The sequence below is a fragment of the Bufo bufo genome, chromosome 1, assembly GCF_905171765.1.
Source record: "Bufo bufo chromosome 1, aBufBuf1.1, whole genome shotgun sequence".
NCBI classification, from domain to species: domain Eukaryota; kingdom Metazoa; phylum Chordata; class Amphibia; order Anura; family Bufonidae; genus Bufo; species Bufo bufo.
Window position 1 is genome coordinate 641,003,301 of NC_053389.1, and position 20,302 is coordinate 641,023,602.

General features: G+C 46.2%; 1 protein-coding gene across 3 annotated transcripts in view; it reads right to left on the reverse strand.

Annotated features, from left to right (window-relative positions):
- Nucleotides 1-261: 261 nt before the first annotated feature.
- The window catches only part of LOC120985752, a 111,364-nt gene continuing 91,323 nt past the window's right edge, over nt 262-20,302 (reverse strand). For all 3 annotated transcript variants that reach the window (XM_040413868.1, XM_040413867.1, XM_040413866.1), the window contains 3 exons: nt 18,687-18,711; nt 9,384-9,415; nt 262-670 (listed from right to left, as the gene is read on the reverse strand). In XM_040413868.1, coding sequence (XP_040269802.1) covers nt 510-670; nt 9,384-9,415; nt 18,687-18,711 — 218 coding nt within the window. In that variant the 3' untranslated portion in view covers nt 262-509. The remainder of the gene's footprint in view (nt 671-9,383; nt 9,416-18,686; nt 18,712-20,302) is intronic.

The window sequence follows — 20,302 nt, forward strand, 5'->3', positions numbered from 1 at the left end:
GTAATGAAAAATATTTTTTCTTATTGTTCTACTCTAAAACCTAGGTGCGTCTTATAGGGTGAAAAATACAGTACAGTGCAGCAGAGACCAGGTGCAGCAGAGACCCTAGTCAGTTTATATAGTCGTTATATATTTTAATATGCACCTTGTGCTTTGTTATGCATGTGAATCAGTCAGTGCCGATTAGCACCCCTAAGCCCCGCCCCAGAACCCCCGCCCCCTTCCCCACCCGGTCCCTGGGAAAATTGTCTTGCATGAAACTGGTACTTGGTGCAAAAAAGGTTGGGGACCACTGCAGTAGAAGACTTATGGACCTCTAAAGCACTATTATGCAATACAGCGATGCCCATGAACCCTTATGCTGCAAGTTTTAACATTGTGTACAAAAAAAAGCAGAAAAGTAATTATAGTTCAGTTTGAAGGTTCATGTTTAATATAGGCTAAGCAATGCATCCATTATCTCCGTCTTCCAACATGTTTTTCCATTTATCCCTTAAACATTCTCTGCATCAGAAATCGTATTTGTGTTCGCCATTAGCACCAGATATAGCAGGCTTTGTCAGCTGTACTTCAGAATATTCAGCTTCTGTGGCCGGCCTTGGATTTTGTACCAGTGAATAAACGCAGTTGTTTATCTCCTCCTTCTGTCCACTCACTGCATAGGGAGTACCTGGAATAAAGTACATTTCTTATTTAGCACTTTTATTAAAAGTGTGCAAAAGAAATTTTGATAATTTTCAAGATGACGTTTGTGCAGAGCGAATCCACGCTGAGATCATTGAATCTGTATTCATTTTGTCTCTCTACAAGGCTACCGGCACACGGGTGCGAATTGTCAAATAGAATTTCTGCATGGATTTTCATGCAGATCTCTCTGCACTTCCGCACCAAAGTCCGCATGTGTTAACTGCCGATTTTGTTGCGGATTTTGATGCAGTTTTATCCCAATCTGCATTAAATTTGCACAGCAGATCAATTTCCACATGGAAAATAGATCCAAATAGTACATGAGTCAAATGTCATTCATTTTGCTGGTATTGTATAACGCTGTGTTTTTTCCGCACGAAAATCCATGTGGGGAAAAAGAATCCATAATGTGTGCAGGTAGCCCAAATGGTATGTTATTCCTTATTCACACAGTCAGTGGGGCACATTTATTAAGCACGCCTTTTTTTAGGAGTAAAAAATAGTCTGGCGTATTTGAAACGCCTGTCTCTAAATTGCCTCAAATTTATGATCCCTTAATAAATCAGCTTAATCGTATTTGGTTTATGTCTGTCCTCTACATTGGCGGATCCAGGAGGGGGCAACGGGGCAATTGCCCCCCCCCCCCCCCAAGTTCACATAGGGGGGCGGACTCGGAGGCAGAGCCGTGCATGCGCTGTGCAGGCGCACGCAGCCAGGAGAGGGAGTGGTCTCCGTTCCATCTGGGCAGCAGAGTTGGAAGGAATAAGAGCCTAAATCTGCTGCGTGGCGGCCTGCGCGCCTGCTATTGAGGTGAGGGCTGCCGGCAGCGGCGTGATAGTGTTCGTGCCCAGCTGCTCCCCTAACTACAAGAGCTGTCTCTGCTCTGCCCTGGCTGAGACCCTCTGTATAAGTTATATATAACAGTAAACGCATATAAAGTATGTACCCTGCTAGGCTGCTACCCCTCCTCGGTTATATTACCCCCCTGTATAATGTACCCTGATACCCCTCAGTTATATAATATAACTTAGGGGTATTAAGGTACATTATACAGGGGGTAATATAACTAAGGGGTTTCAGGGTACATTATACATTGGTAATATAACTGAGGAGAGCTATCAGGGTACATTATACAGGGGTAATATAACTGCGGAGGAGGGCTATCAGGGGACATTATACAGGGTTAATATAACTGCTGAGGCGGGCTATCAGGGGACATTATACAGGGGTAATATAACTGCTGAGGAGGGCTATCAGGGTACATTATACAGGGGTAATATAACTGCGGAGGAGGGCTATCAGGGGACATTATACAGGGGTAATATAACTTATATAACCCCTGTATAATGTCCATGATAGCCCTCCTCAGTTATATTACCACTGTATAATGTCCCCTGATATAACTGCGGAGGAGGGCTATCAAGGGACATTATACAGTGGTAATATAACTGCGGAGGAGGGCTATTACCACTGTATAATGTCCCCTGATAGCCCGCCTCAGCAGTTATATTACCCTGTATAATGTACCCTGATAACCCTCCTCAGCAGTTATATTACCCCTGTACAATGTACCCCGATAGCCCTCCTCAGTTATATTACCCCTGTATAATGTACCCTGATAGCCCTCCTCCGCAGTTATATTACCCCTGTATAATGTACCCTGATAACCCTCCTCAGCAGTTATATTACCCCTGTATAATGTACCCTGATCATGGGCGTAGGAAGCGGGGGGGACGGGGGATACGGATCCCCCCCCAGGAAATAATGCGGGGGGGACAGGTTTGGTCAAATTTCCCCCAGCGGCAGTGTGTGCGGCGGCGGCGGGGCAGGCACTGAGATGAGCGCTTCCATTGTGGAAGCGAAGCGCTCATCTTCATAGTGATCTGACTGTTTGTATCGCCGTCCTCAGGACAGCGATACAAACAGAAGGCTGCGGAGGAGCAGGGCAGGGAGGTGTGTCCCTTTCCTGTTCCTCTGATAGGCTGCCGACACTACTAGGCCGGCAGCCTATCAGAGGCCGGCGCAGGCGGCGCGATGACGTCATCGCGCCGCCTGAGCCGTACAGCGCTGGAGTCGGGACACAGGCCGGAAGAGTCCTGCATCGCATCGCTCCAAAGAGGTAAGTATAAGTGTTAATTATTTTTTTACTGGCACATAATGGGGGGGCCCTATTACTGGCACATGATTGGGGGGGGCGGCCTGTTATTACTGGCACATAATGGGGGGGCCTGGTTATTACTGGCACATAATGGGGGGGCCTGGTTATTACTGGCACATAATGGGGGGGCCTGGTTATTACTGGCACATAATGGGGGGGGCCTGGTTATTACTGGCACATAATGGGGGGCCTGGTTATAACTGGCACATAATGGGGGGGCCTGGTTATTACTGGCACATAATGGGGGGGGGGCCCTGTTATTGCTGGCACATGATTGGGGGGGGGGGCTGTTATTACTGGCACATAATGGGGGGGGGCCCTGTTATTGCTGGCACATGATTTGGGGGGGGGGGGGGCTGTTATTACTGGCACATGATTGGGGGGGCTGTTATTACTGGCACATGATTGGGAGGGGGCCCTATTATTACTGGCACATGATTGGGGGGGGGGGGCCTGTTATTACTGGCACATGATTGGGGGGGCCTGTTATTACTGGCACATGATTGGGGGGGGCCTGTTATTACTGGCACATGATTGGGGGGGCCCTGTTATTACTGGCACATGATTGGGGGGGCCCTGTTATTACTGGCACATGATTGGGGGGGGCCCTGTTATTACTGGCACATGATTGGGGGGGCCTGTTATTACTGGCACATGATTGGGGGGGGCCCTGTTATTACTGGCACATGATTGAGGGGGGCTGTTATTACTGGCTGATGAGAGGCGCTGGGGGGCTGATGAGAGGCACTGGGGGCTGCTGGAGAGTGCTATGAGGCATGGGGCTCTTATCTGAGGTCTGATTGGGGGTCATTCATATTGGGGTCTGAGCTGAGGTGTGATCTGAGGTCTTATTAACATTGGGGATCTTATTGGGGCTGTTAGCTGAGGTCTGATTAACATTGGGGGTCTGATTGGTGGTCTGACCTGAGGTGTAATGAAAAATATTTTTTTCTTATTGTGCTCACTTCCAGCCCGGAGCCCAGAGCACTGATCCGGAGCAGCTTGGAGAAAAAGGCCTCACAGTCTCCCACACTCCTTCTGCCCGGCCAAGCCAGCACCCCTGAGTCTTCAGAACTGTAAGTTTATACCCGGCGAGCAAAAATGCTGTCCCCCCCAAGATTTTTGGGGGTTCCTACACCCATGACCCTGATTGCCCTCCTCAGCAGTTATATTACCCCTGTATAATGTACCCTGATAGCCCTCCTCAGCAGTTATATTACCCCTGTATAATGTCCCCTGATAGCCCTCCTCAGTTATATTACCCCTGTATAATGTACCCTGATAGCCCTCCTCAGTTATATTACCCCTGTATAATGTACCCTGATAGCCCTCCTCAGCAGTTATATTACCCCTGTATAATGTCCATGATAGCCCTCCTCAGTTATATTACCACTGTATAATGTACCCTGATAGCCCTCCTCCGCAGTTATATTACCCCTGTATAATGTACCCTGATAGCCCTCCTCAGTTGTATTACCCCTGTATAATGTACCCTGATAGCCCTCCTCAGTTATATTACCCCTGTATAATGTACCCTGATAGCCCTCCTCAGTTATATTACCCCTGTATAATGTACCCTGATAGCCCTCCTCAGTTATATTACCCCTGTATAATGTACGCTGATAGCCCTCCTCAGCAGTTATATTACCCCTGTATAATGTCCCCTGATAGCCCGCCTCAGCAGTTATATTACCCCTGTATAATGTACCCTGATAGCCCTCCTCAGCAGTTATATTACCCCTGTATAATGTACCCTGATAGCCCTCCTCAGTTATAGGCCTCATGCACATGACCGTTGTGTGCATCCGTGGCTGTTTTGCCGTTTTCCGTTTTTTTTCACTGACCCATTGACTTTCAATAAGTCCGTTGAAAAATCGGAAAATGCACCGTTTTGCAGCCGCATCCGTGATCCGTGTTTCCTGTCCGTCAAAAAAATATGACCTGTCCTATTTTTTTGACGGACAACGGTTCACGGACCCATTCAAGTCAATGGGTCCGTGAAAGAACACGGATGCACACAAGATTGGCATCCGCGTCTGTGATCCGTGGCCGTAGGTTACTTTCATACAGACGGATCCGAAGATCCGTCTGCATAAAAGCTTTTTCAGAGATGAGTTTTCACTTCGTGAAAACTCATATCCGACAGTATATTCTAACACAGAGGCGTTCCCATAGTGATGGGGACGCTTCTAGTTAGAATATACTACGAACTGTGTACATGACTGCCCCCTGCTGCCTGGCAGCACCCGATCTCTTACAGGGGGCTGTGATCCGCACAATTAAGACAGATCATTAAGCAATGCGCCGCACAGACCTGTCACTTACCAGTAGGAGGAGCTCTCGGCCGGTCACAGACAGCGCAGCAGGTAAGTATGATGCTTCTAATATTGTAATATTGCTAAGTAACCATGGCAACCAGGCCTGCAGTAGCATCCTGGTTGCCATGGTTACCGATCGGAGCCCCAGCGATTAAACTGGGACTCCGATCGGAACTCTCCGCTGCCACCAATGATCGGAAGGGGGGGGAGGGGAGGCCGCACACTGGCCACCAATGATATTACAATAGAGGGAGGGAGGGGGGGCCGGGGGGGCCGCACACTGGCCACCAATGATAATACAATAAAGGGAGGGGGGGGGGCCGTGGGAGGCCGCACACTGGCCACCAATGATATTACAATAGAGGGAGGGACGGGGGGCTGGGGGAGGCCACACACTGGCCACCAATGATATTACAATAGAGGGAGGGAGGGGGGCCGGCGGAGGCCGCACACTGGCCACCAATGATAATACAATAGAGGGAGAGAGGGGGGGCCGGGGGGGGGACCGCACACTGGCCACCAATGATAATACAATAGAGGGAGGGAGGGGGGGCCGAGGGTGGGGGCCGCACACTGGCCACCAATGATATTCAAACTGGGGAGGGAGGGGGGTCTGCCCCCTGCTGCCTGGCAGCCCCTGATCTCTTACAGGGGGCTATGATATGCACAATTAACCCCTAAATGTACATGACTGCCCCCTGCTGCCTGGCAGCACCCGATCTCTTACAGGGGGCTGTGATCCGCACAATTAACCCCTCAGGTGCAGCACCTGAGGGGTTAATTGTGCGGATCACAGCCCCCTGTAAGAGATCGGGTGCTGCCAGGCAGCAGGGGGCAGTCATGTACACAGTTCGTAGTATATTCTAACTAGAAGCGTCCCCATCACTATGGGAACGCCTCTGTGTTAGAATATACTGTCGGATATGAGTTTCACGATCTAACTCATATTCGACAGTATATTCTAACATAGAGGCGTTCCCATGGTGATGGGGACGCTTCAAGTTAAAATATACCATCGGATTGGAGAAAACTCTGATCCGATGGTATAATAGGGACTCCTGACTTTACATTGAAAGTCAATGGGGACGGATCCGTTTGAAATTGCACCATATTGTGTCAACGTCAAACGGATCCGTCCCCATTGACTTGCATTGTAATTCAGGACGGATCCGTTTGGCTCCGCACGGCCAGGCGGACACCAAAACGACTTTTTTTTCATGTCCGTGGATCCTCCAAAAATCAAGGAAGACCCACGGACGAAAAAACGGTCACGGATCACGGACCAACGGAACCCCGTTTTGCGGACCGTGAAAAAATACGGTCTTGTGCATGAGGCCATAAACTGTTGTGCAGCTGCCATGAGCCACCGAAACCATCGACATGAGCACTGAGTGAAGGTGTCGCAATTTCCACCCCACAACTATAAATACATATAGTTGCACAAATCAATGTATATAGGGATGGAGGGTGGCAAGCTGCAAAAAAACTACTCTGAATTTCCTCAGCAGGCCTGTTCTTTTGATACAGCTTGCCCTGCCCCCCTCCCCTATTTGCACACCTTCTACTCACCTACCCCCACACTCATTTTCTCTCCTTAACACCTACCTTTTGTCCTCAAAGCCAAAACCACTCCCCCCCCCCCCCCCTTTGCTAGCACCCAGCGCCATGTTTACTTTCCTTCATGATTTAGCCACTTATCATCTGCTAATACTCCCAATACTCACTAAACTACTTCCAATGGGTCACATTGTTCCCCTTATAGCTCCTCATTTAGATACCCTGCATTCATCGCCCTTTTTCTCTGCAAAAAAAAAAAAAAACTGAATGGAATCTGTTTGTCTCCGTTTGACTCAGTTATGTGCCGAATCTAGCACTTATGTTACACTGGTGTGAAAGAGGCCTTAGACTCCTCTACACAAACTTTCCGTGTTGTGTTTTAAAACCGACATAAAAACACCATGGGGGTCATCAGGAACGGACTGGGAACTTAAAGTGTCCCTGGAAAAAATAAAATAAAAAAGTGTCCCTATGTTGTAAGGGTGTCCAAATTTACAGAAGTTGGGGCAACGCAAATAGGCAGGGCCATCAATAGCATAGCACAAAATAGTGACCAGGCAGAAACATATACCACAGAGCAGCATACTTCCCCAAAAGCTGTCATTCTGTTGTGGCCATCATTAGATGCCATTTTCTGTCCTCCTCTAGTTGTCTCTGATTAAGGTATGCAGGTAGCAGTTGAATTCAGAGTGCATGTGCGGTCACTGGTGGGGTACATGAGTTTCTGATTCTCAGGATTAATTACCACTGAGAGCTGATTATGTACCTGGCCAGAGGCAGAGAGGAGAGCTTAAGTGGCACCAGGGGCATCGGCCCACTGGGAAATTTCCCTGTTAGGTCTATGGCCAATCCGTCCCTGGGGGTCATTCATGATAAGAAATATGCCACTTTTTGGCGTATTTTTGTTGCAGCCGAATCTGCGACTTTACCCTGCTCACACCACTTTTCCGAGGTGGTGGAAAAAGGAGCATGGTGTGGGATGGGAAGGGGGCCGGCCAGCCGGCCCGTCTCATTTATAATTTTCTATGCCTTTTTTTGGCATAGAAAATTACTTAAATCTATGCCAAGAAGGGAGCTGGTGTAGATTTAGGCTAGGGCTACATGACAACATGTGTCGCGCGACAATTTTTATAATGATAGTCTATGGAGTCACACTGCGACATGCGACATGCTGTGACTACGACACGACAGTAGCAAAAAATCCATCCAAGATGAATTTTTCTGCGACTGTTGCAGTCGCAGCATGTCGGATTTTGCAGTGCAACACCATAGACTATCATAAAAAAAAACTGTCGTGCAACATTGGTGCGACATCAATGTCGCGCGACACATGTTGCAGTGTAGTTGTGTCCTATGTGTCCTTGACTTATTGTCACGCGACACATGTCGTCGTGTAGCCCTAGCCTTAAGCAACTCATATGGCCGACATCTCTACATAACTTTGGCTCATCAAGCGCCAGCGTAGGGTTATTAAGATCTTATGAGTGCAGGACAATAGTCCCACAGGTGGCCCGACGTGCACAGCATCATTGTAATCTATGATGCTGTGCGCTCCTGTGCGCACGACCAATGGCTCTCCGGGACATATGGCCCGCTCACGGACTGTATGTCTCAGAGGGCATACGGTCGTGCTGCGTCCGGCAATTTTCGGGCCGCAATGCACGAACACCCACAGCGGGGCAGCCGTAGCGGATCGCGGACGCATTTACTTTAATGGGACTCCGTAGTGCTTCCGTGGGTTTCCGTTTCGTGCTTCCGTTCCGCACCATTCTGCATCTCCGGATTTGCGGAATGCCCACGGAACAGCGCCCGTGTATTGCAGATCCGCAAATGTGGTCCGCAATACGGCCACGGGGCGCACACGTTCGTGTCCAGGAGGCCTAAACCTGAGACAGGTGGAGCAGTTTGCTCAAGAGGAGTGGGCCAAAATACCTGTGGACAGGTGCAGAAGTCTCAGAGAGTTACAGAAATCGCTTGCTTGCAGTGGTTTGCCTCAAAAGGTTGTTCAAAAAAATATTAAGCTAAGGGTACCATCATTTTTGTCCAGGCCAGTTTCATTAGTTTGTTTTATAAATTATTCTGTTGAACTACAATTCAAAAGCAACATCTGAGTTGATTTTCTGTAAATTTTTATTTATTATTACTTTTGTCAGTTTCAAGTTATTTCAGTGACCATTGTGGATTATTCTCTCTTTAAGGCCTCATGCACACGAACTTTTGTTTTTTCCGTTTACATTCCATTTTTTGCGTTCCGTATATGTTCCGTATACGGAACTATTCATTTCAATGGGTCCGCTAAAAAAACGGAATGTACTTCGTATGCATTCCGTTTCCTTATTTCCGTTTTTCCGTTCCGTTCAAAGATAGAACATGTCCTATTATTGTCCGCATAACGGACAAGGATAGTACTGTTCTATCAGGGGCCAGCTTGTTCCGTTCTGCAAAAAACGGAATGCACACGGACGTCATCCGTATTTTTTGCGGATCCGTTTTTTGCGGAGTGCAAAATACTGAAAAAGCCATACGGTCGTGTGCAATAGGCCTAACAGAAGGGTACCAACAATTTCTTCCACGTATATGTTGTTCTACAATATTTTAACTTGTTTAGTAGATATAGAAACATTTACATACTAGGTTATCAGTTCTAGAATTAAATTACTTACATTCATATTCATCTGGGAGGTCTACAGGGGAACTGACAAATAAAAAAGAGAAATACATATATAACCAGAACAGAACATATGTGTCCATTTGGATTAATATAATACAGATGGCTGGCACTCCACTTGGTTGCGGTATACAGTGATGGGGTAATGACCCAATATAATTAGAGATGAGTGAATTTCATGTTATGAAATTCGTTCACGCTTCGTTTGGTGGTAAAAGCAGAATTGCGTTCTGGATTCCATTACCACGGACCATAATGCAATTCCATGACAGAATGCATAATGGAATGCCTTTAGAGGCATTCCGTTATTTATTCCATCATAACAGAAGTCTATGGCCTGCATAACGGATCCGTCCCGTTTCCGTTATGCAGGAAAGGACTCCTCTGCATAACGGAAACGGGACAAATCCGTTTTGCAGCCCATAGACTTCTATTATGATGGAATGAATAACGGAATGTCTCTAAAGGCATTCCGTCATGCATTCCGTCATAGAATTGCATTATAGTCCGTGGTAGCTGGATCCATAACGCAATTCTGCTTTTACCACCAAACGAAGCGTGAAGGAATTTCAAAATATGAAATTCGCTCATCTCTAAATAGAATCACAATATGAGAGATCGCTGCACTCAAATTGTTTGCAAGTTACTGATATGTTATTTCATCCTTAATCCTTAGGATACTGTAGGCTTGTTCATTTTTGCGTTTTCATTTTTCTTCCCTATCTTCCTTGAGCCATAACTTTTTTATTTTTACGTTCACATAGCTGTATGAGGGCTTATTTTTTGCAGGACAAGTTGTACTTTCTAATGCGACCATTTAATATGGCATACAATGTAGTGAGAAGCAAGAAAAAAAATCCAAATGGGGTGAAAGTGGAAAAAAAACACAATTCTTCCACCGTTTTATGGGTTTTGTTCCCACGGCGTTCCGTTTGCAGAAAAACTGACCTGTGCCCTTCATTCTTTGGGTCAGTATGATTATAATTATACCACATATGCATAAGTTTATGTCTAAATAGTGTAAAAATAAATTTAAACTTTGTGAAAAAAAAATGTTTTTAAACAAAATTTGTTTTTCACAATATTTACTGAGCTGTGTGGGGGCTCATTTTTTGCAGGACAATCTTTAGTTTTTATTGATACCATTTTGGAGTGTCTGTGACTTTTTTTTCTACATTTTTTTGTAAGAGAAGCAATGAAAAAATGGCAAATTGGCCATTTTGACCCTTTTTTCCGTTATGCCATTCGCTGTATTGGAAAAAAAATAATTATTTTTTAATAGTACGGACGTTTTAAGTCGCAGTGATACCCATGATGTTTATATTTTTTGTTATTTATTTTTTTATTACACGGAAAGGGAGGTGATTTAAACTTTTTTTTATTTTTTTGTTTTTTTATATCGTTTTTAAGTTTTTTTACTTTTTTGTTATGATTTTGAAGCTTGTATTTGAGCGTACAAAATCCATTTTTTTTTATTCTGAACAATCATGGATTTTTAAAATACATTTATTACTGAGAATTGCTCATTTCTTATGTTGGCCTGCCACCAGGTGCCTGAAATAACAATTGCAGCTTCAATACCCTTGGTCTCTTCAGCAAGACCTGGGGCATTGAATTCAATTACCGGCATCCTCATTGGCCACAGAGGATGCCAGTAAGAAGCCAGGAAGCGCTTCAGGATTTTTCACCCTTTAGATGATCATTTTATCACGGCATCTAAAGGCTGTAAATACCACGATCTGCATTATTGGCAGTGGCGGTAATTTGCTGTCTCTGCTCTATGATGCCCGCTGCACGTGCTAGTGGGCGCCATGTTTGCCCATCGCTCCAGTGCCCTAAATGTACATACATACAATACAATGGAAAGTCACGCAGATACAATAAGAAGTCAAATAATGTGCTACATAGTCATCTATTGTTTAACACACATGATCATCGTATATATACTTTATAACAATTGATATACGATGATCATGTCTATAATCAATACCATTTGGGTCCACACAGGGGCGTAACTACCATAGCGGCAGACCAGGCGACTGCTATGGGGCCCAGTGCAAGAGGGGGCTCAGTATCCTCTTCTACTGGGGGTGAAAACTTGGTCAGGACTCCACCCTCTAAAGGAACAACTTTTAGCAAATTTGGCCTCATGCACACGACCGTTGTGTGCATCCGTGTCCGTTGTTCCGTTTTCCGTGATTTTCTGTGGACCCATTGACTTTCAATGGGTCCGTTGAAAACTCGGAAAATGCACCGTTTGTCATCCGCGTCCGTCATCCGTGTTTCCAGTCCGTCCAAAAAATATGACCTGTCCTATTTTTTTGAAGGACAACGGTTCGCGGACCCATTCAAGTCAATGGTTCCGTCAAAATACACGGAGGCACACAAGATTGTCATCCGCGTCCGTGATCCGTGTCCGTTTTTTTCCTATCATTTTCAAGGCAAACTTGACTTAGATTTTTTTTTCACTTTTCATGCCTGGTGATCCTCCAAAAATCAAGGAAGACACATGGAAAAAAAAAACGGACACGGATCACAGAACAACAGAACCCCGTTTTGCGGACCGTGAAAAAAAACTGTCATGTGCATGAGGCCTAAGGCAGTGGAAAAAAGGCCCAAGGGTCATTGAAAAGGGTTTAGGCAGAAACCCTTCTGTCCTGTGTGGGGGGCCTGGTTTGATCCTTGCTATGGGGCCCTTACTTCTCTATGTACTCCATTGGGTCCACAGAACATTTATGTATCATGTATGATTTATTTATTTCATAGTCCTGCGTGACTTACCATTGTATTATTTACTTTTATATTCAGGCTGTGAACAAGGCCCGGGACGGACTGAAACGATGGCTGTAATTTAGATATGTGCACCTTAAGGATGGAATAAAATATCACTAACATGCAAATAACTTGAGTGCCGTGATCTCTCATATTCCATTTGGATTAACACACAAGGTAAAAGGTACCACAGTATTTTAGCAACAACCACATAATACCCACCGGCACTCTAAATGATAGATATACAAGTTGTGGCATAATAAAAAAAAAAAAAGCCTTTTGAAGTCCCATTAAGAATTAAATGCAGTAAAAATACAGTAATCTAAAATGATAAAACAAGTGAAGGACATTAAAGGAGAGGTGCAGTGTAATTTAGGATGACATTTTCTATATTACTAACTGGAAAAGAATCTGTTAATAAATGCTATCAGCATCATAACTAGGAAAGTTAGGGCCCCAAATCAAGCTTTTAAATAGGACCATGGTGAACATGTTAAAAAAATAGAAGGTGTTAGCCTCTATTCACAACCTCATTGAAGACTCTGTTAGGGGCCTCTGTCATAGGCTTCGTGGGCCCCATAGCAGCTGCTATGGTAGTATTTACGCCTCTGAACACTATGAAGTCTGAACCTGCAAACAAGCCTCAAACCTCTTCGGGGAATTTATTTCAAACTCCTAAAAAGTTCTGTTTCTGGTGCATTACATCAGTCAAATGGTTAGGAAAGTTAGGAAGCTCTATCTTGCTGTAGGTTACCGCCCAGCTTACTTCCTCCTACTATACAAAACATCAAGCAGAGACAGTATATATTTCAGAAAAAGCTCCATACTGTACGTTTAATGCCAGTCGATAAATCTGATGATCTACTTGATCATAAGACAAATTCAAAGGTTTACTATGACAAATAGAGAAAAATGTGTTATTTGTCTAACCCTAAACAAAGAATACTTTGCACTTATGCTAATAAGTCCTGTGTATTTATGAGGAGGCTGTAACCACTGCTCTCTCTGCCTTGTCACATTTAGGATTCGGCTACATGCTGATTTTGGCCACAACAGGTGTCGCACAACCAAAGATCGCGATGCTGCCATAGGAATTAATAGGGTTGTAGCGAATCTCGTACGTTTGCTGCGACCACGACACATGAATTACAAAAAAAATCGAACATTGCTGGATTTTTTGTGATTTGTGTTTCGCAATCGCAGCAAGCGTGTGAGTCACACAGTGACCCCAATTATTCCTACTGCAATCGTTGGTTGCTCAACAACTGTTGCGGTCAAAATTGCTGTGTAGCCGTACACTTAAGTGACTGCAGACACTTTATAAAACTCAATAAACTGCTTTCCATCACTAAACAGTGAGAACGACATAAGGAGGCATAGAGATGTGGTACTACCATGCCGTTGTCCATGGAATATCATGGCCAAACACTAGGGATGAGCGAACCCGAACTTTTCGTAAAAGTTCGGGTTCGGTGTTCGGCGCTTTCTTGGCGCTTTTTGAAAGGCTGCAAAGCAGCCAATCAACAAGCGTCATACTACTTGCCCCAAGAGGCCATCACAGCCATGCCTACTATTGGCATGGCTGTGATTGGCCAGTGCAGCATGTGACCCAGCCTCTATTTAAGCTGGAGTCACGTAGCGCCGCACGTCACTCTGCTCTGATCAGTGTAGGGAGAGGATGCAGCTGCTGCTGTTAGGGCGAGATGAGGCAGGGATTTATTTACTGAAGTGATCGATATACAGCTGTGTATCATACAACCTCTGCTATTCAATTGCTCACTGTTTTAAGGCTGCCCAGAGCGTTTTTCAGTCACTTTTTTCTGGGGTGATCGGCGGCTATTTTGTGTCTTGTGGTGCGCCAGCACAAGCTGCCACCAAGTCCATTTTTAACCATCAATAGTGTGTTTTTTTTTTTTTGCTATATCCTACATCAGGGGCTTGGCTGTGCTTGCTATTTTATTGAGGGGTAAAATACAATTGCCAAAATAGCAGTACCCTAAATCTGGTGTTTCAGCTGTGGCTAGCCAATTGTAATACTGTCTGCTGCCTGCCGAAGCACAGTTTTTGTTCTGGGTTGAAATACAATTCCCAACTTAGCAATTCCCTAAATTAGTGGTTTCTGCTCTATCAGGCCAAGTTTAAATCTATCCATAAAAGGGTATATTAGATTGAAGGTGCGGATAGGGTCATCCTCAATAACTTCAGACGCTACCGTGCATTTCCAAGTCTAATTCTGTCCGTAAAAGGGATACCTGTCACCCAGCGCCTAAATACTAGGCCTACAATTTATATTCAGCTAAATCTGTCGTTACTGCTGTGCCTGTATTAGTTTAATATGGTGCCTAAATAGATAGCCAGATAGTGTTAGGTGCCTGTAAAAAAGGCCTGAATTTGAATTCAATACATTGGGCCAAATAATTTTTTTCTTATTTGGTGAACGGTAACAATGAGGAAAACATCTAGTAAGGGACGCGGACGCGGACATGGTCGTGGTGGTGTTAGTGGACCCTCTGGTGCAGGGAGAGGACGTGGCCGTTCTGCCACAGCCACACGTCCTAGTGAACCAACTACCTCAGGTCCCAGTAACCACCAGAATTTACAGCGATATTTGGTGGGGCCGTTCTAAGGATGGTAAGGCCTGAGCAGGTACAGGCATTAGTCAATTGGGTGGCCGACAGCGGATCCAGCACGTTCACATTATCTCCCACCCAGTCTTCTGCAGAAAGCGCACAGATGGCGCCTTAGAACCAAGCCCATCAGTCTGTCAAATCACCCCCATGCATATCAGGGAAACTGTCTGAGCCTCAAGTTATGCAGCAGTCTCTTATGCTGTTTGAAGACTCTGCTGGCAGGGTTTCCCAAGGGCATCCACCTAGCTCTTCCCCAGGGGTGGAAGAGATAGAATGCACTAACGCACACCCACTTATGTTTCCTGATGAGGACATGGGAATACCACCTCAGCACGTCTCTGATGATGACGAAACACAGGTGCCAACTGCTGCGTCTTTCTGCAGTGTGCAGACTGAACAGGAGGTCAGGGAGGAAGACTGGGTGGAAGACGATGCAGGGGACGATGAGGTCCTAGACCCCACATGGAATGAAGGTCGTGCCACTGACTTTCAGAATTCGGAGGAAGAGGCAGTGGTGAGACCGAGCCAACAGCGTAGCAAAAGAGGGAGCAGTGGGCAAAAGCAGAACACCCGCCGCCAAGAGAGTCCGTCTGCTACTGGCCACCGCCATCTGGGACCGAGCACCCCAAAGGCAGCTTCAAGGAGTTCCCTGGCGTGGCAGTTCTTCAAACAATGTGCTGACGACAAGACCCGAGTGGTTTGCACGCTGTGCCATCAGAGCCTGAAGCGAGGCATTAACGTTCTGAACCTTAGCACAACCTGCATGACCAGGCACCTGCATGCAAAGCATGAACTGCAGTGGAGTAAACACCTTAAAAACAAGGAAGTCACTCAGGCTCCCCCTGCTACCTCTTCTGCTGCTGCCGCCGCCTCGGCCTCTTCCTCCGCCTCTGGAAGAACGTTGGCACCTGCCGCCCAGCAAACAGCGGATGTACCACCAACACCACCACCTCCATCACCAAGCATCTCAACCATGTCACACGGCAGCGTTCAGCTCTCCATCTCACAAACATTTAAAAGAAAGCGTAAATTCCCACCTAGCCACCCTCGATCCCTGGCCCTGAATGCCAGCATTTCTAAACTACTGGCCTATGAAATGCTGTCATTCAGGCTGGTGGACACAGACAGCTTCAAACAGCTCATGTCGCCTGCTGTCCCACAGTATGTTGTTCCCAGCCACCACTACTTCTCCAAGAGAGCTGTGCCTTCCCTGCACAACCAAGTATCCGATAAAATCAAGTGTGCACTGCGCAACGCCATCTGTGGCAAGGTCCACCTAACCACAGATACGTGGACCAGTAAGCACGGTCAGGGACGCTATATCTCCCCAACTGCACACTGGGTAAATGTAGTGGCGGCTGGGCCCCAGGCGGAGAGCTGTTTGGTGCACGTCCTTCCGCCGCCAAGGATCGCAGGGCAATATTCTTTGCCTCCTGTTGCCTCCTCCTCCTACTCTGCTTCCTCCTCTTCTTCTTCCACCTGCTCATCCAGTCAGCCACACACCTTCACCACCAACTTCAGCACAGCCCGGGGTAAACGTCAGCAGGCCATTCTGAAACTCATATGTTTGGGGGACAGGCCCCACACCGCACAGGAGTTGTGGCGGGGTATAGAACAACAGACCAACGAGTGGTTGCTGCCGGTGAGCCTCAAGCCAGGCCTGGTGGTGTGCGATAATGGGCGAAATCTCGTTGCAGCTCTGGGACTAGCCGGTTTGACGCACATCCCTTGCCTGGCGCATGTGCTGAATTTGGTGGTGCAGAAGTTCATTCACAACTACCCCGACATGTCAGAGCTGCTGCATAAAGTGCGGGCCGTCTGTGTGCGCTTCCGGCGTTCACATCCTGCCGCTGCTCGCCTGTCTGCGCTACAGCGTAACTTCGGCCTTCCCGCTCACCGCCTCATATGCGACGTGCCCACCAGATGGAACTCCACCTTGCACATGCTGGACAGACTGTGCGAGCAGCAGCAGGCCATAGTGGAGTTTCAGATGCAGCACGCACGGGTCAGTCGCACTGCGGAACAGCACCACTTCACCACCAATGACTGGGCCTCCATGCGAGACCTGTGTGCCCTGTTGCACTGTTTCGAGTACTCCACCAACATGGCCAGTGGCGATGACGCCGTTATCAGCGTTACAATACCACTTCTATGTCTCCTTGAGAAAACACTTAGGGCGATGAAGGAAGAGCAGGTGGCCCAGGAGGAGGAGGAGGAAGAGGGGTCATTTTTAGCACTTTCAGGCCAGTCTCTTTGAAGTGACTCAGAGGGAGGTTTTTTGCAACAGCAGAGGCCAGGTACAAATGTGGCCAGACAGGGCCCACTACTGGAGGACGAGGATGAGGAGGAGGTGGAGGAGGATGAGGATGAAGCATGTTCACAGCGGGGTGGCACCCAACGCAGCTCGGGCCCATCACTGGTGCGTGGCTGGGGGGAAACGCAGGACGATGACGATACGCCTCCCACAGAGGACAGCTTGTCCTTACCTCTGGGCAGCCTGGCACACATGAGCGACTACATGCTGCAGTGCCTGCGCAACAACAGCAGAGTTGCCCACATTTTAACGTGTGCGGACTACTAGGTTGCCACCCTGCTGGATCCCCGGTACAAAGACAATGTGTCCATCTTACTTCCTGCACTGGAGCGTGATAGGAAGATGCGCGAGTACAAGCGCACGTTGGTAGACGCGCTACTGAGAGCATTCCCAGATGTCACAGGGGAACAAGTGGAAGCCCAAGGCGAAGGCAGAGGAGGAGCAAGAGGTCGCCAACGCAGCTGTGTCACGGCCAGCTCCTCTGAGGGCAGGGTTAGCATGGCAGAGATGTGGAAAAGTTTTGTCACCACGCCACAGCTAACTGCACCACGCCACAGCTAACTATGGCCTGTTCCAGTGTTGGGTGACGTGAAGCCTGATTCTCTGCTATGACATGAAGCCTGATTCTCTGCTATGACTTGAAGCCTGATTCTCTGCTATGACATGAAGCCTGATTCTCTGCTATGACATGAAGCCTGATTCTCTGCTATGGGACCTCTCTCCTCTGTCTGGGTGCCGGGGCCTAAATATCTGACAATGGCCTGTTCAAGTGGTGGGTGACGTGAAGCCTGATTCTCTGCTATGCCATGAAGCCTGATTTTCTGCTATGGGACCTCTCTCCTCTGTCTGGGTGCCGGGGCCTTAATATCTGACAATGGCCTGTTCCAGTGGTGGGTGACGTGAAGCCTGATTCTCTGCTATGACATGAAGCCTGATTCTCTGCTATGACTTGAAGCCTGATTCTCTGCTATGACTTGAAGCCTGATTCTCTGCTATGACTTGAAGCCTGATTTTCTGCTATGGGACCTCTCTCCTCTGTCTGGGTGCCGGGGCCTAAATATCTGACAATGGCCTGTTCCAGTGGTGGGTGACGTGAAGCCTGATTCTCTGCTATGACATGAAGCCTGATTCTCTGCTATGACTTGAAGCCTGATTCTCTGCTATGACATGAAGCCTGATTCTCTGCCATGAGACCTCTCTCCAATTGATATTGGTTAATTTTAATTTATTTTATTTTTATTTTAATTCATTTCCCTGTCCACATTTGTTTGCAGGGGATTTACCTACATTTTGCTGCCTTTTGCAGCCCTCTAGCCCTTTCCTGGGCTATTTTACAGCCTTTTTAGTGCCGAAAAGTTCGGGTCCCCATTGACTTCAATGGGGTTCGGGTTCGGGGCGAAGTTCGGGTCGAGTTCGGATCCCGAACCCAAACATTTCCGGGAAGTTCGGCCGAACTTCTCGAACCCGAACATCCAGGTGTTCGCTCAACTCTACCAAACACCCATTTGTAGTTTCCTAATTAAAAAGAAATAACAAAAATAAGTTTATCTACATACTAAAAAATAAATAAATTAGCTATTACCTTCTTTGCATGTTCTTCTGTTTGCCTATGGAGAAAAAGAAGTATAATGTTCCATTGTATCATTAGCGTGCTGAGTTCTTCAAGTGTATCTATTTCTAAACCTGGATTTTATTATTATTTTTTTTAGTTTAAAGAAGCTCTCCAGATTTTTTTTTCTTTACCCATATAGTGCAGAATAAGCCATTATTAAATAATAAGGTATACTTTTAAAAAACTCCACTCTTTTTTTTGCATATATTACTAACTCACCACCAGTACCCTAGCAGTGTCATTTGTTATACCCTAACTCAGTTGAATCCAAAATATATAATATCTCCCCTATCTAAAGGGCCAGGAGTGCAGATATATAATAGGTGGGAGTGTGCAAGGATTTGCTGCAGTTATATAAACCCCCTGACTCACATTGCTTGTGTATACTATCTGTGTAATCTCCAGTATGAGATGTAGCTTCACACTTGTCTCCGTGCCTCCTATATGTAATAGCTAGGGTGGCAGAGGACAGAGAGACAGAAAACCAGACTGTTCAGCCTAAAATCAGATGTCGGGCGACCCTAGTAATAGCTGACAGGGCAGAGTTGGCAAAGAGGCTCAAGCTACATCCTATAAGAAAACATGGAGACCCTGCAGTGTGAGATGTTCTGTCATGGCAGCTTACACAGAGCAGTGCAGTTTGATGAGACTCCGCAAAGCCAGGCATGATGGGAAATGTAGGATTCATTAGGAAAACCTTATCTTGGGGAGAATGAATCAAGATGGCTGACCACTCACAAATTGCAAATTAAATAAAACAGGTATACAAAAGTCATACACACGAACCTCTACCTTATTATTTACAAAAAATACAAACAGTCGGCACTCCTCCTCATGTATCGTGGTGCTCGCGTCCAGGGTAGAAGACAACCCACTTCAATATTCAAAGGAAAAAGACCGGCACTTCACTCCTTGTTGGTAATTGTATTGCTTTATTGAAAGCATGTATACAGCGCTACAAGCGACACGTGTTTCAGCTCGAATGCGAGCCTTTGTCAAGCATAGTATGCATTGCTACAAACACATTTAAATAGTGCGCCATCACCGGCGTCCACACGTGTTGACGTCACATCACCATGGTAACTGATATACACAAAACATGAGATTACAACAGAAGACATGATGCATAAGACATTATAATACATGATCACAATGCTAATAAATATTTTATAACTATCTGCATGAAGGAAAAATACAAAAGGTAAGCCAGCAAACATGTGATACAAACAGACAGAATCCATTTAGACCGAAAAAAAATAATAATAATTACCCTGAGATGTATTTATCTCGTACAGGCTACACTTGGATCAAGGGTTTCCAATCTTGTCATTTTTTGTCATTTTTTCTGTGACTAGATGAATATGAATATAAAATTAAAATTAAAACCTAATATTATGCAAATGAAAAAAAAGTAAAATAAACAAACTAAACATCATCAATTATCTACAGAAATGCGCTCAATTCATACTCTCGATTAAGACCCCTAGGTTCAAGAGTTTGCAGAGTATGGATCCAAATGCTTTCCCGTTTTTTAAGCATTAGTAACCTATTGCCACCTCTACGGGGTTGTTGAACTTGCTCAATGA